This window comes from Varroa destructor, unplaced genomic scaffold (genome assembly GCF_002443255.2).
Source record: "Varroa destructor unplaced genomic scaffold, Vdes_3.0 BEIS01000004.1, whole genome shotgun sequence".
NCBI classification, from domain to species: domain Eukaryota; kingdom Metazoa; phylum Arthropoda; class Arachnida; order Mesostigmata; family Varroidae; genus Varroa; species Varroa destructor.
In genome coordinates, this window is record NW_019211457.1 from 39,776,362 (window position 1) to 39,786,484 (window position 10,123).

General features: G+C 42.9%; 1 protein-coding gene and 1 long non-coding RNA gene across 14 annotated transcripts in view; one reads left to right on the top strand and one right to left on the bottom strand.

Annotated features, from left to right (window-relative positions):
* Positions 1–10,123, top strand: part of unc80 (unc80, NALCN channel complex subunit) — a 46,482-nt gene that overhangs the window by 2,416 nt on the left and 33,943 nt on the right. For 8 of the 12 annotated variants that reach the window (XM_086987053.1, XM_022801210.2, XM_086987049.1 and 5 more), the window contains exons 2-12: positions 729–3,592; positions 4,100–4,169; positions 4,401–4,480; positions 4,690–4,906; positions 5,072–5,989; positions 6,256–6,517; positions 6,858–7,204; positions 7,432–7,805; positions 8,040–8,269; positions 8,449–8,700; positions 9,106–9,183. In XM_086987053.1, the coding sequence (XP_086843179.1) occupies positions 3,420–3,592; positions 4,100–4,169; positions 4,401–4,480; positions 4,690–4,906; positions 5,072–5,989; positions 6,256–6,517; positions 6,858–7,204; positions 7,432–7,805; positions 8,040–8,269; positions 8,449–8,700; positions 9,106–9,183 (3,001 nt within the window). In that variant the 5' untranslated portion in view covers positions 729–3,419. The remainder of the gene's footprint in view (positions 1–728; positions 3,593–4,099; positions 4,170–4,400; positions 4,481–4,689; positions 4,907–5,071; positions 5,990–6,255; positions 6,518–6,857; positions 7,205–7,431; positions 7,806–8,039; positions 8,270–8,448; positions 8,701–9,105; positions 9,184–10,123) is intronic. The other 4 variants (XM_086987051.1, XM_022801213.2, XM_086987054.1 and 1 more) reach the window with 1 other exon arrangement.
* Positions 7,055–10,050, bottom strand: LOC147756190 (uncharacterized). Of its 2 annotated transcripts, XR_015326400.1 has the most exons (5): positions 9,553–10,050; positions 8,410–8,788; positions 7,998–8,229; positions 7,514–7,756; positions 7,055–7,192 (listed from the first exon to the last, which is right to left on the bottom strand). It is a non-coding gene; the product is annotated as an uncharacterized LOC147756190 (long non-coding RNA). The 2 variants fall into 2 exon arrangements; XR_015326399.1 differs by lacking the exon at positions 7,998–8,229 and having other exon boundaries at positions 9,553–10,041.

Consider the following 10,123-nt stretch of genomic DNA (forward strand, 5'->3'; position numbering starts at 1 on the left):
TTGACGTTTGAGCGATAGGGAAGACCGACAGAGGGCCTCTATGTGGGCTGGGATAACGTAAACACTATTCTACAGCATTATTCTATTATAACAGCAAGTTTTTGCCTAGCATTTACCTTCATTTTACGGTTTTTCGCCCTTCTCTATAAACAGATAAATATATTCTTTGACAACTTTAATTTTTCCTTTCGGACTGCTTCTTCTTATCTATTTTCTTTATTCACACAACTTTTAGACCCATTTTTAATTTCTGCGAACGTAAAATGTTTTACTTACTCGCACAATTTTTTTTAGGAAACATCAGCAATTTTGACATCTTTTTCATGTATCTATGACTAGTTTCTCGCGTGGCATTAACTTTTACCCATTTTTCATTTTCGATGTATACTTGTTTTTATTATAGTAGAGTTTTCATAATTTCCCTGATAGTAGATAGTAATGACTTGGCTTTATGAGTCGTCGTGTCGTCCCATAATATTTCTTCGATTGAACCTATTTTAAAAATTTTGACATACCTTACTTCTTTACACGTGACACTCTATCTGTTACGGGACATGAACCTTCTGGTGTACGTCTGGCATTTGCGTTCATATGATACTGATGCACAATCAGTTTTATACCTCTTGTAGTTTAGAAATGCAATTTTTGTAAAGTTCGAACATAGTTACTTGTACCTTCAGTATGATACGCTTTTCTAATGAATATCTGTTTAATGTTTCTCTTCACAGCCGAACTCGCCCAGTTTTACACCGGTCTATTTTATGCCCCGATTGATAAGGAGTTGTCGTCGAAAAGAAGCGCCGGATTTTTTCGAACAAGTTCACTTGAAAAACAAACAGAGAGATCAAGGCAAAATAAAAAAAATATACACAATTGAACCATTTGTATATGCAGATGCCCAAATGTCTATTCAACGACTTCGCGAGCTACAATCTCAAAAAGTTGGGACGAGACGAATAAGACATTAACAAGTACTAGACTACGCAGCAGTAGCAAACCCGAAAGAGGAGCCAATCCAGCCACTAAGATTCTATCTGCTGACAAAGCCATTGTAAACACGAAACAATGTATGGGTTCACCATTAGGCTGACTTGCAATTTTCATCTTCCTTGTCGAAAAAACATAGACGCGTGAAGCATGCATCTCACATTTCCGAAGTATCAGTGCTAAGAAATTGACATCCTCCAAAAGTGCTATCCAAGACGGATCGTCGCAATGAATCGATCCCGCTAAGTAAACCATATATATATATATACATCCATATTCCGCGTCTAGTTGAAGAGTTACGTACGAGCTGTCGGTCTATGTTATAATCGTCTAAAGCACAGCTAGTCCTAGACCCGAAAGTGGGGAGTTTAAGAACGCTTCACATCGTTACATCGCTGCTTTTTTCGTACGCAAAGAACAAGCGCTAGTTGCCTGTATGCACAACGCATTGCGCGTTGCTGATTCGCTAGATAATCGTCTCGTGTCTCGAGTACCTGCCTGCTTAACGGAGCCCGTTCCGCTGATTCAGTCTGAACAGGGCTAGGCATCAACACGCTATTCACTGAAAGAGTCGAGTCCGTCCCTGAGCGAAGCACGTCGACTTCTATCGAAAACCGTCTGGCTGACGGGCCTATATGTTCGTCATTTTTCGTATCGTGTCCACTGGAGTAGACCGGCAGAATTAGTCCGTTTTGCTCTGACTAATAAAAATGATCTGTTATTAATGATGTTACCATATTACTCTCGAGCGAAGAACGATAATGGCCTAGTCATTCGTACTTAGTTAATAATAACTGCTAATAAGGTTACAGCACTTATAGCTCTATGATAGGGAAAAATCTCTGAAAAATGATTAAATATTGCAGAACTGATCTTTTGCGGAGATTTTCAAGCCGACAGATTGATTGACTGAGCGACAGATAGACACCGCTACCTAAACGTCATAGTCATGTGATTTGTTATAGATCTATCATTAATATCGGTACGACTTCCACTACCTAGCTAGTAAGTGATTATTCTTCTATCAATACACGAACGGTTCACTGGAAACTGTAACCGAGAAACTCAACACAACCCAACGTACCGGTTGTCTTCCAAACTCTTCAAACGACGCTGACACGGACATTTTAAAGATAAGATTGATTTATCGATTAGGCCAAGTTCCGAACGCTGACTAACCGACGTAAACGCAAACTGTTGTTTAATCACTTATCGATATTATCACAGCTGGAACAACCGTGTTATTCCTCTACGTTTCCTCTGTTTGTCGGACGCTAAAGTTGAAGTTGAATAACCTATCGGTTACGAAGCGAATCGCAACGTATAAAAGACAACGAGACTTAGCTGACCTTGACGATAATGGTAACGGCGAAGATTGAAACGATAATGTTGAAACGTGTTATCACTGCGAACTAGCGGTGGAACTTCAACCAGTCATTCATGTCAACAAAGTTCGTATCGCATAAATAATCGTTATATAGATCATAATTAAACGTCGAGCACCCCCTGCCAACCACTTGACAGGGGGCGAATACGCGCGTCGCTGACACTACACAAAATACATAAGCACCATTTGCAGTGAATTAGTCACACCTAAATTCCTGACACCTCACGAGTCAGTCGAAGCTGTAAACAGGTCTCCGAACTGATAACTGAAGTGTGAAAGCGATCGACATCGCGAGATGGACACTTCGACCGATCAGAGCCTCGTCGATTATTCCGGCCTGGTCCATGCAATACCCATGCAGGATCAGGATCACCAATCTTTGAAACAAGAGAGAAAAAAGGCTAAAGATTGCACGCTGAACTTCAAAAACGGACCACAATAAGCGGAAATATACTGAGAGCTGTACTAAGCGGTTCTCATAGTTTCGAAGTTCGAAGATACTTGAAAGAAATATACTAATGATGAAGACGCTAACATAAAGACAATAATAAACCCGTCGAGAAGACGATTACTATAGAAGAGTGAAACCCTATTTGCAAAAAAAATTTCGCACCGGCCTATAATCATACGTGATTGAGGAAATCGGAAAGAGAAACGGAAAGATCTGACAAAATAAAGCGTTTGGAGAACAACGAAAGCACAGAGTTTGCTAATCGACATGTGCCACGATTTATTTGGTACAAAACGCGTGATAGCATAGCTATCAGCCATGAAAGCGGTGGATCGCCGGGCATGCGATTGTGCCGTGTAGGTCTTCCCAGCGACTTTGTATGGAAATAGATTACACAAAAGAGACATGTGAAGAAAAAGGAAGGGTAGAAACCGAAGTAGATAGCGCAGTTAGCAGGCTGGCGCTGATTTTGAAAGCGATTCGTCACCAGTCTAATGGTAGGATTCGTAACTTCACTAGACTATACTAATAATTACAATCATATTTATTCATAAATGCTCGGTGATACAGAACGGGAAGATTGAAAGAAGAATTATGCCGAAGCGGAAGTTCGAAGACACGACCGCGGGAGGCCCACTAAGTGGTCACCCTGCGCCGTTAGGAACCGGGGGTCCACTTGGAGGACATTCACCTTACGATACCTTTAACGAACCCGACGAATTAGCTGTGCCGCTAGCTATACAAACTTTTTTATGGCGCCAAACTAGGTAAGCAACTGTCAGAAGCATACCCTGACGAATTAATACACATACAGTCTTTCTAGTCAAGTAATGGCGGAAACGAAATGTCATAATCTGTACGCAGCTAAAGCTATTCAAAATCTCGGAATAAATGGGTACCTCTACGCCAACGTCCTAATAACACTGTTCGATAGATCTTCTACAGATGCGCTTATAGATTTGCATCAGGCTCAACTAATGAACCATTTTCACGTTCAAACCTACTAAAATATTCGAGTTAAGGCACACAAGAACTATAAAACTCCTAGGTGAAATAATACTAATAATGAGCCTAATTATAATATAATTATAAACGACTTCGGTAAAGCAGACAGGTTGATGATATTATTACGCGACAGTGTTCTAAGTACTTGATTGTTTCAGTAAAACAAATAAGAGCTTGCGTCATTTTAACAATAAGACTATCTATTAAATAACCATGTTATACTATGATTACTATTATATAAATAGAAGAAAGTAATTATAATCTTTCAGCCCTTTTATCCGGCCGAAGGTAGGCAGGTCATATGACTCTTCTCAAATGGAACAAAGAGAAGCTTGCAAGGTAAACAAATTAATCAATATCTAACGATTTTGTGTATATATGTGTAGATATTATATATATATATATATACATGCTTTAACTGTATATTGTGAGAGATACGTTCTGAATACATTAGCAACTATATAGGTTTCACACAGCGTTTGTAAATCTTTGAGAAAATAATTTTCTGTAAAATTTAGTCATAATAACAATAGTAAACTTTGGTCTTTTAATTTCATCTGGAAATCGAAGTCATTCGAAAAAGTTCTTGTGCAAAACATCCAATTCGGTCTCTCGCCAAGCCTCACGGCAGCCATCAAAGCGATTGGGAGGTAAGTGACATATGGACTTGATATATTGCAACGGTAACCACGTAGCGGTTATGCGCCTATATCATCGTAGACCACCCACTATATTTCAGTATTATACACAATCGTAGCGTTATTACTTTATGCTAGAAAATGTTTTGTGCTTTTTAATACTTCGCTAGGTAAACATTTCCTTATCGTATAGTACTGCTGTCGTCATTATTTGGTTTTAGATGGCGCCTAGTGAAGGCAGCATTGCCACATGTACTTCACTGTTGTGCGGCGCTCCTCCACGGCCGCAAGGAGGCATGCCTCGAGAAACTCGGTTCGGCCGAGACCAAACTGCTCTATACGCTGCATTGGATCGTGCTCGACGCCTGCCAGGAGTGCCAAGAGGGCCTGCCGCCATCGCAGGTTCAACCAAATGTTTTTCCCATCACAGTTATTCAGGTATGTATTGTCTTCTTTTTTTGTTTTTGTTACAGTATTAACTTTTCTGTTTTCGCACTCGTTCAGTTTTTGTGTGGGTATTAGCGGGTATACCTGAGTGTACGTAGTTTTTACCCTGATAAACGCCTTCTCAAACTTTTACATTTTTCGGTACTTGATGCATAGGTGTTTGTCTACCTGTTTGCCCCTCTATTGACCTTCCTTAAACATTCGGACTTGATGGGGTCGTTTCGTCTTGAGAACGGTGCAAAAATCTGGCTGCCACTGTGGCAGTACAAGCACCCAGCAGTGGAGTGCTTCACTACACCGGTACTGCCGAACCGACGGCGAGAACAGCGTGGCGGAAACCTTGGAGGTTATTTAGGCCACCGGCGCGCACGTGGCGACGTGATCGTCGCGCTGCCAAAGAAACGTGAGACCCGTAGAGATGACACACACCGCGAACCCGGACAAGATCGCGACACGGTCAACATAACGATTGAACCTGATGCCGACAACCAGCAGGACAACCACGCTAGCGCCGCCAATCAGGCTGGGCCATGTGGCGGTGAATCGCCGGTACCGCCTGCTGCCGCCACCGACGACTCTAATGGCCAAGTATGCGACAAGTGCCATTTAGCGAAGGCATCCGCTGATGACGTCCCCGGTGCTCCGGTATGTTCATGTGCGCGCGGTGATTTGCCGCAATATTGTCCACTCGACGATCCAAACTTGGCCACGTACCTTGATGTATCGGTGCTGCGGTGCCTATTCATATCGCAGTGGCTCGAGGAGGGCGTGTTCTGGGCCCTACGCTTCGTACATCAACGCCTGTGCAGTATTTTAGAGGAGTCAGCCCGCGAAGGCTTTTCCCGCCGGAGGAGTTGCTCGCTGCCCGTTGCTCAGGACGAGACTCTGACTCCAACACATCGCATGGCCCACTATGCGGCCCATTCAGGCTATGCCCACCTGGCTGGACATCCAGGCCTATGTGGCATGGCAGGCACCATTGGCAGCGTATCAATGGCCATGGGTATGATAGGAATGGCTGGACCACAGACCCATACCACGACTCTCTATCCGTCGCCTAAACGACTAAAAAAGGTTAGTTCCTATATAGACACAGCAGGTCCTGTGTAGTAGCGAAAAAGTTCTTCTGTTCATAACTGCAAAACTTTTTGTTATCTCTAGAAGAAAGATCCTTACTTACGTAAGATTACGTTTTTCTAGTTCTCATTTACATCTCAATTATACAAGAGCTCTGTTTGAGAATCCGTGCATTCTAGTTTCTGGGGGGTCTCTAAAGAATCAGTGTCTCATCCGCCCGGAACGTAGCTATCATTTTAATGGATTTTTCATTTCTAATGTAGTCGCAATCACCGCATCACCCGTCGGCGTCCCATTCGCCCCATTATGGCTCGATACAAGATTTACGAATGAGCTCGAATCAACAGAGTCATGGGGTAGAAGGCAACAGAGCTTCATCGACCCGCAAGCGTGGGACTGGTGGCTTCAAGAAAGGTTCCGATCTGCGCTCCTTCGTAGAGGAGCACCTTCATCTACCCGATCACGTTTTGTACAAACTACAGCAACATCAGCAGCAGTTGCAACAACACGAGAAACACGTTAGAGGTATTTAATTGAGTGTATATCACAAAAGGAAATATAGAGGTTCCCTAATACGTTATTTAAACCCAGCGGGGAAAAGTACCCCCTCTGTAAGCAGGTTTGGCATGTTTTGCAGCAGATGTCATATTTCTGGTGTGCTTGCAATTCACTATCGTACATCTGCTTACATCAGGAAAACGTCTTACAATTCCATGACGAAGATTCCTTCAGATCACAACGATGAAAAATTGTTCATGCAATAATGAAGTGATAATTTATATAAGCTAAATATTGAATACTCAGTCACTGCTTTGTTGTTGACTCAAGACAATAATTTTTATTCTGCTCACATAAAATTTTGTAGGAACTGTTCATGACCAGCTCGATTTAGCCATGTCACCAGTTCTACACCGGCCGAAGTCCTCGCTAGGGTTGCGTACCGAACAGGACCTTGGGTCAAATCCGCTGGTAACAGTCCCGTTTGGGTCGATGATTCGTGGAAAGAGTCTACCTTCTATCCATATTGACGTAACTACGCAGTGCGATATGGCTACGCGAGACGAGCAAGACCGGCTCCGAGATGAAGTGACGCTCCGACGCGAGCGCCATAATTCAAGCATGGAGCATCTTCAGAGGCCAAGTGTCGCGCCTCCGACCATCACCGTCACGGAGCATTCGCCAGTCTCCTCTATGCAGTTCCTGGTCAATCAGGTACGCAGCCGGCAATCTATTACTCAAGAGATAACGCCTAATGATAGGCCAACAAGGTATACATTTTCCCTAATAACTCGCAATATTATGTTATTTATTTCTGCTTCTAGTGGTATGTCACGCTTATTCAAATTCACTAATGTTATCATACTCATAGTGATGATGATGTTCATACTACTTATCGTGTATCTTTAAATAATCTACGTATTTACTACATGGATAAACAGGAAAGCGGTGATTCGCCGAAAGATGACGAGTCCCATGAGCCACTCGACGACTGTATCAGCCGAGGAGTTGCGTTTTACCCACCCTGTCAGCAACTGGGCATTACCCGCTCGCAAACCGATTCTGATATCCTTTATGCGCTCGAGGGGCTAGACGAAGCGTCCGGCTCGACGCACTACATCACAGCAGATGGACGGATTCACCTGCAAGTTGTCCTCAAAGCCGTTCATGCCGTCACTCTGCGAGACACTGCGTGTTCATTACGTGTGTGTGAAGCCATCCTTGATATACTTGAGCAGCTGCTGCAGATGCACGTTTTACTTGGCCCTACCGCGCATGGACACGGCAGTGCACAACAGGAAAAGACCAGAAAAAGGTTGAGTTAAGACTTCTTCTAAGCTCCGTATTGTGCCAGTTTATTATATTGTGTTGATTATAATATAGACAAAATAGCATCAATTTCGTACTTCTGGCAATAATAGTCGTAATTAATTATGTTTGGGGATATATATTGGATCTATCAGATTTACCACTAAAGAGTGATAAATGAAACAGCCTAGAAATTGACCTTTATTCTTCACTGGTACCATCACACCCGCTTCACTAGCAGCCATGAAAGTGGAGACCCCCGCGGAAGCGGTACAGGCTGTTATTCCGAAGAGGGAGCCGGTAGTTTATCGTATAAACAACAGCATGAGCGCCGTCACCGCTCATCGGCTTCTCGCGGAGGAAGCCAGCGGGAGAGCGAGCTGAGTGTTCATCATCTTTTCGCGGACGTAGTGCTCAGGGTGATCAAACATCTTGGTTGCCCCCATGGTTGCGGAGAGGGACACCGACAGGGTATGAACGACATAAATTACGCTTTCGTTTGACTATTGCTGTAACGCTGAAGTTCGCACAAGCCCAAGTACTGATGTCGTACACCTCATATATATACGTGAGATAGGTCGATCCATATGCTTGGACTATGTCATACTTACTTGGCCTTTATAACGCCTTTTGTTTTGTGCTGATTCCAGGAAATGCTGAAGAAGTTCGCGCCCGCGCCCAGGAAGTTTTAATGAAGCTTCACGACGACAACGAGAGAGCGTTCGCGAAGTTCGTGCGAGACATGACTGTCAACCGCGGTCTTTCCGAAATCGTGGACATGTACCACTCGCTGCTTGGGTTCTGCCAGAACTCGACATCCTTACTCTCACCGACGACGCAGATGAAGCGAATCTCAACGTCGACTGCAGCCAGCAATCAGGATAGCGCTTCCGCCAGAACAGGTCCGTGCAATACAATACTGGCGTCAATAGATGCGCGGTTTCATTTTTTACTATGTTCCAGAGCGAATTCAATTTAGCGGAGGCGGACCTTTGTAGAGGAAACGGCATTAACGAATTCATGTTTATAAATTATCTACGACTACTAAAGAATACTTTTGAATTTTTATTTGACAGCACATTGTCGAGAACTACAGTGCACCGCGATTTGAGTTGGGCAAATATAATATGATTGTGCCTGAGAACGGCATTTGTTTCAACGTGTCTATATAGAAAACAAGAGGATTTTCATATATATATATATATATTTTTTTTTTTTTATGAGGCTATACTCACTGAGCATCTCATAACGTTAGAGTATTTGTATAATTCCGTTCAATGTTGTGACCCGTCGGCTCTTGCTTTCAGTGAGCCTACCCAAGATAATAACGAGTTACGGCGCAGAGATGTTCAGCTCGTTTAGCAGTATATATTCACACACCGAAGGTGAAGTTAACATGAAACAACTCTGTACATACGTAGCATATGCGCAGAGCTCATTTCCATATATCTATTCTATCGTTCTTATTGCTATTATGAACCCAGCACAGACTACACGCTGTGACGAAACCATTAGTATATTAATAACCGCACCTTCGAAATTATCCGTATCACGACTGTGTTTAGATTTAAATTAATCGAATAACTCTACCTATTGTATGACACTAAACACAACCATACAAGACGCGGCTACCCCCGGCCACTAAGTCCTGCAGTTCATCCTTTGCCTGACTTTTCTTCCTTCTGTTTACCGCACCCGTAGATGCGAGCGTTATTTTTTGCTTCTGTGCTAGATACAAATCCTTGAAATGTTACCTTCTCCAACCGATTCCAGCAGCATTTAGAGAATATCTGTAGACCCGGTGTTTCAGCAGCCCTATTGCCCGAGGGCCATCCTGGTTGACCTTAACAACAGCCTTGATCACTGACTTTATCGATTGCTTTCTCTGACCCATTGCACTTGACCTATCCTATTGTAGAGCGCTAGTTAGATACTAGGGGATAGAGGAGTGCCGCAGCTGCTGAGTGTTATATAGATATAGCAAGTATAGAACAGAGCTATAATTGATTTGTACCTAGGTAACACATACAGGTTTCTATAGTGACGGACCAGCATTTGGTAGAGAGCGCAAAAGGGGCAAGCACATCTTTAATATGCCATCTCGTTTACTAATAGAGTTTACTAACACTAATAGTGTTGATAGAATATAGTAATAGTTTTTTGTTTACACGCGTCTATGTGAAGGGCACAAAGTAACGATATCAGCTTGGGTTTACTTGTTAACTTAAGTAGCTGAGGCTACTAGCACTAGCTATTGCCCATAGACGATGCAATCACATATATAAAGCTATAGCATTCTGTAATCTACGGTAAAATAGAATGCAA